Source organism: Thecamonas trahens, assembly GCF_000142905.1.
Source record: "Thecamonas trahens ATCC 50062 unplaced genomic scaffold supercont1.38, whole genome shotgun sequence".
NCBI classification, from domain to species: Eukaryota; order Apusomonadida; family Apusomonadidae; genus Thecamonas; species Thecamonas trahens.
This window is the reverse complement of record NW_013657642.1, coordinates 176,583-181,301: the sequence shown is the minus strand read 5'-3', so window position 1 is coordinate 181,301 and position 4,719 is coordinate 176,583. Positions and strand designations below refer to the sequence as shown.

Below are 4,719 nucleotides of genomic sequence, written 5' to 3'. Positions count from 1 at the left end.
CCCCCCCCCCCCCCCTTGCACACACACACACGCGTACATGCCGAGAACGCCGAGCTGACCGACACCCCACGAGAGGCGGAGGAACAGGATGACGCCCATGACGTTGAGCAGGACAGGGACATAAGCACCATTGATGGTGCCCAACTGGTTGTGTTCGACGCCGCCACCATGGCTACCGTCGTCATGGCCGAGGCCCAGCCCGCTGCTCGCCGCCTGCACAGACGTCCGTGCTGCAGCCACAGGCAGCAGCTGCGACGACTCGGACGCGCCCCCTCCCAGCATACTGTAGCCAGGTAGTCTCTTCCTTCTCTGTCTTGCAAGTCAAGTGGCTCTTCTCGCCCTTCGCCCCTCGCCCCTCCCCCCTCGCCCCCTCCTCAAAGTCACACGTCCCTGCCACCGACCGGCTCTTCCGGCCCGGGATGGCTGTCAGACTGTCCGCTTTGGGTTGACGCCACACTTTGATCAGCGAGCTTCATTGCGAGTCTTCCCACCCGCTCACGCTCGCGCTCTCGCTCTCGCTCAAGCTCAAGCTCTCGTTCGCGCTCCTGCAGCTATCAGTGCCGTCACTCGAGTACCCATACTGGTCTGCATCGCCCGTCCCCGACGAGCTGGCAAACTCATCGTCGTCGGCCTGCTTCGCCTCGTACGGCAGCAGATCGCTCGACTCGTTGCCAAAGGTGCCCGACCATGGCGACGAGCTGCTAGTGAGGGTGAGGCTTGTGGCCGATTCGAGAGTGCTCGACGGGAAGACTGCCAGGCTGCCAACGCTGCCAAAGCGGTCCAGCTCTGAACGATGCCTCGGCAGTGGCTGCATATCGGTGGAAGACCGACGATGCCGCAGCTGACGGTCTCGCTTCCTGGTCTTTCGCGACATCTTGCGGAGGCCGGCGAGGTACGAGTCAAACTTAGCCTTCCACTCGGGCTTGGCAAAGATGCCTCGGCTCGTCCCGATCTCATTGACCACAAAGTCGATGCTCTCGTCCGAGAGCCGGTTCGAGTTGACGAGCTCGCCCACCAGCAGCTTGAAGGCGTACAGCAGATCCACTCCGCTGTACACCTTGATCAGGCCGTGGGTCACAAGCTCGACGCAGCGCAGGATCGGGAACGGCGCGTGCGTCGGCGAAAACGCAAGGCCCAAGATCCTGTTGACAGACGACGCAATCGCCTCCTTGTGCTCACTCTTCGACGGCGGGTTCTTGTGCGCCTTGTGCAAAGCATTGAGCGCCTCGCCGCGCAGTTCGCGGACAAGCTCGCGGATGTCGCGCGCGAGCGGGAGCGCGCGAGACGACGTTGCAGACTCGTGCTCGGACCATGATGCGGACAGCGAACGCTGGGACGAGTCTGACGACGCTGGCCGTCTCGTCGGCGTCCACGAGTTTGCCAGGTGGTCAGTATCTTCGACGAGGCTTGGAAGCTTAGGAATGGCACTTCGAGGCACGGACGACAGTGTCGACGCCTTGCTCTTTGACCGTGACGACGATCGCGACGACCTGGTCCGCCCGCGTGAGCCAGACCGCGACTGCGACGGAGGGAAATCCTGTCCTGGTGAGTTAGCCGAGTGCCGCAACTTGCCGCTGCGCTGGCTCTTTCCGGTCGAAGGGGACCGCCGTCCGCGAGATCCCTTACTCAGACCGGTTGTCGCCCGCATCGACTGCGACCGCATCAGCCGCCTGCTGGAGTTCCGAGCAGGTGGCGACGCTGACGGTGAGCACGACGGCGAGCGCGTACGGTCGCTGTCAACCCGCGGCAAGACCGGAAAGAGACGCATCGAGTACGAATGCTGCAACACGCTGTCATCCTCGCACCCAGACTCGACGCTCTCAGCCGAGCCTTGGCGCGAGCTTGTCCGTGAGCTTGCCCGTGAGCTCGCACTCTCACGCTGGGGGGTTTTCGCCGCCACTGACGTGGTTTCCTGATCCGAGAGTGCCGCCGAGAGCCGCGACGAGGTCCGTCGTGTCGGCAGCCGGCTTCTGGCCGGCCCACGCGGTGGGCGTTTGGCAAATGCGCCAGGCGGTAGGTCGTCGTCGGCCAGGATCGAGTCGAGCGATACCAGCTCCTCGAGTTCTGGCTGGATGGCATTGTTGACCTTGAAGGTCAGGACCTTGATCTCCTTCTTCAGTTCCTTGATGACGGATTTGGACGAGCGGAGTTCTTGCCGCAGGCGCACCTCGGTCGCCCGCGCCTTGCGTTTGTATGACTCGTGCAGGTCTGAAAGCGCTGCAATGCGCGAGGTCATGGCTGACGAGCCCGGCCCGCGCACAGTGAGCGAAGTTGACTCGAGCTGCTGCTGCTTGATGATGTTGAGGTCCCGCTCGCGGTCTTTCAGCGACCGTCGCGCAGACGCCATCTCGTCCTCAAACGCGCTCTCAATGGCCGAGAGGTGCTCGCTAAACTGCTCGTTCTCGATGCAGGTCTTGGCCAGCCGCTCGTTGAGTGTCCGCTGAGTCATGGTTACCGACTCGAGCTCATCCATAAAGTCTCGGATGACCGAGTTGACGCCGCTCGACGACGTCGAGTACTGCATCCGCGACAGCGTCTTGGCAAGCTTACGCGCCGCAGACGACGCAGTCTCCACCTCGGATGAGAGCGACTTGAGCTTGGATGAAAAGGTCGAGTTGCGCTCGGTCAGCAGCATCATCTTGCGCTCGGTCACCGACGCCGCATCGGCCTCGCCGGCCCCAGCGCCGGTTCCTTCGTCAGCCGCCAAGGTGCGGAAGCCACGGAACCGCCGGTCCGCCACGCGTTCCGGTAGCAGTTGCGTCAGCGAGACAATGCGCTCGACAGATGCCAGCGAGATGACCCCCAGCGGAGTGACCAGCGGCGTCGGCCGGATCTCAAACAGGCGCGGCTCGATGCCCTCGAACGCAGTGTCCGACACGAGAATCTGTCCACCGTGCGCCTTGGAGGCCAGCAGCTGCGCAAGCGCAGGCTCCGGCCCGAGATAGTCAACTCGCTTGGTAGCCTTGTCGATCGACCGCATTGGCGTGCCGGCGTGAATGGCAATCGCAACTCGGAGGCCAGAGAAGAGGACCTCGGTGCCCAGCCCGGTCTCCACGCTCGCCTGCGGCAGCCGCAACAGCTGTTCGTCCCAGTTGGCGTCGAGGAGCGCGAGCTGGAGCATGAGCGCAAAGGTCACTGCCTGTGAGCCCGTCGAAAACGCAAGGAGCATCGCGTCGCCCTCGGTACGCACCATGTACCCGTGCTGGACCCGCGCCGCAGTCTCGACGTGGTCATGGTATAGCAAGAGCGCGTCCGACATGACATCGGGTGCCTGCTCCCATAGCGCCATGCCGCCCTCGATGTCGACATACGCCAGGAACACATGGCCGCTCGGGGCGTCGACCTCCTGCTTCGTCGCCGCTGCCGCGCGCTGGCGCTCGAGCAGCAGAGTGTCGCTCAGCGCCTTGGCTGTTGCGTCGGCACGCTCCACCGCGGCGTTAAGTTCGACCTTGAGGTCCATCACCACCATCTCCAGCTGGCGCACATCCTGCCGCGCCAGCTTGACCTGCTCGTCCTTGGCCGAAGCCGTCTTGGCCGAACTTGCCAGCGTCTCGGAGAGCTGTTCGGTGAGCGAGGCAATGTGCGCCCGCGCGTTGGCCAGCTCGGCCTCCAGCTCGGCTTTCTTGGCGTATGCTGCCGTCAGCTTGTCGCGGAGACCCGCGGCTGCGTCGGACCCGCTTGCGGCTGCACTTGGCTCAAACTGCTTGTACGCTTTCCAGAAGGCACAGAAAAAGGTGACAAACAACGAGTCGTCAAGCGTCTCAAAGTCGGCCGTGTCGAGAAACATCGGGACGTCCAGCAGCTCTAGCAGCGGAATGACGGCCTCAAAGACCTCTGCCTGGGTCGCCCGCCTTCGCACCAGCCCGAAAAAGTCCACCAGCCGAAAGTCCTTGATGTGGAAGAGTGCAGCCATAACCAGACCGGACTTAAAGTCATGCGGGAGTGACTCGATCGAGATGAGCACGTTGTAGCCTGGCAGCGCGTCGTTGACCTTGCGCACCAGTGTTTGGCAGACGTGCGAGACAGACTTGATAGACGAGCTGCCTGTGATCGGCAGCACCTCGTACTGCACAATGAGCGTCCAGATGAACTGCAGCACCGTCGCCGTCTTGCCATCCACAAACGCCTCGGCGTCGATCGCCGTCAGCGAGAGCGAGGTCGAACCGAGATACATCAGACACAAGTGCACGTTGCGGATCCGCGTCGCCCGGTCGAGTGACTCCATTGAGCCCGACTGGAACTTCTTGGACGACACGAGCGACGAGCCCGTGAGACTGTCCAGCAGCTGCGCCAACCGCACACCGGTTCGCAAGCCCTTGACGCAGTCCTCCACCGCTACAGACGACGACCGCAAGTGGTAGTTCATCCAACGCGTGAAAACCTACACACATTCACCCAAGCAGCATAGTCTGTGAGTCTTCCCCCTCTTAAACTGTCTGCTCACCGCTTGTCGCTCTCTGGTCAAGCACGCGTACCACAGCAACGAAACAACCTCCTCCCCTCCTCGTCCACGATCTTCTTCCCTCCGCCTTCCTCTCTCTCCCCACCCCCGCACCCACTCACATACCTTGCGCGTGGTCTGAAGGTGGGTTATTTCCACCTTCATACCCGCCATGACTCGCCGCAAACAAGCTTTACCCCCTCTCTGAGGAAAACTACTGTTGGGTGCCTCCTGCAGCCAGAGCCAAGTTAGGTGTGCCCGGCCCTCTCCAGCCAATC

The 4,719-nt window shown here is 62.7% G+C and overlaps 2 protein-coding genes across 2 annotated transcripts in view; both read right to left on the bottom strand.

The window, feature by feature from the left end:
- Nucleotides 1–282, bottom strand: part of AMSG_07924 (amino acid permease) — a gene marked incomplete at its 5' end in the record, with an annotated part of 3,338 nt that extends 3,056 nt beyond the window's left edge. Inside the window, one exon of the mRNA XM_013900248.1 lies at nt 38–282. Coding sequence (XP_013755702.1) covers nt 38–282 — 245 coding nt within the window. The remainder of the gene's footprint in view (nt 1–37) is intronic.
- A 190-nt stretch (nt 283–472) lies between these two features.
- On the bottom strand, nt 473–4,615 carry AMSG_07923 (uncharacterized protein; the record flags this gene model as incomplete). Its single annotated transcript, XM_013900247.1, has 3 exons — nt 473–1,297; nt 1,439–4,381; nt 4,568–4,615. The coding sequence occupies 3 exons, from the start codon at nt 4,613–4,615 to the stop codon at nt 473–475; spliced, it is 3,816 nt and encodes a 1,271-aa protein (XP_013755701.1).
- Nucleotides 4,616–4,719: the final 104 nt, after the last annotated feature.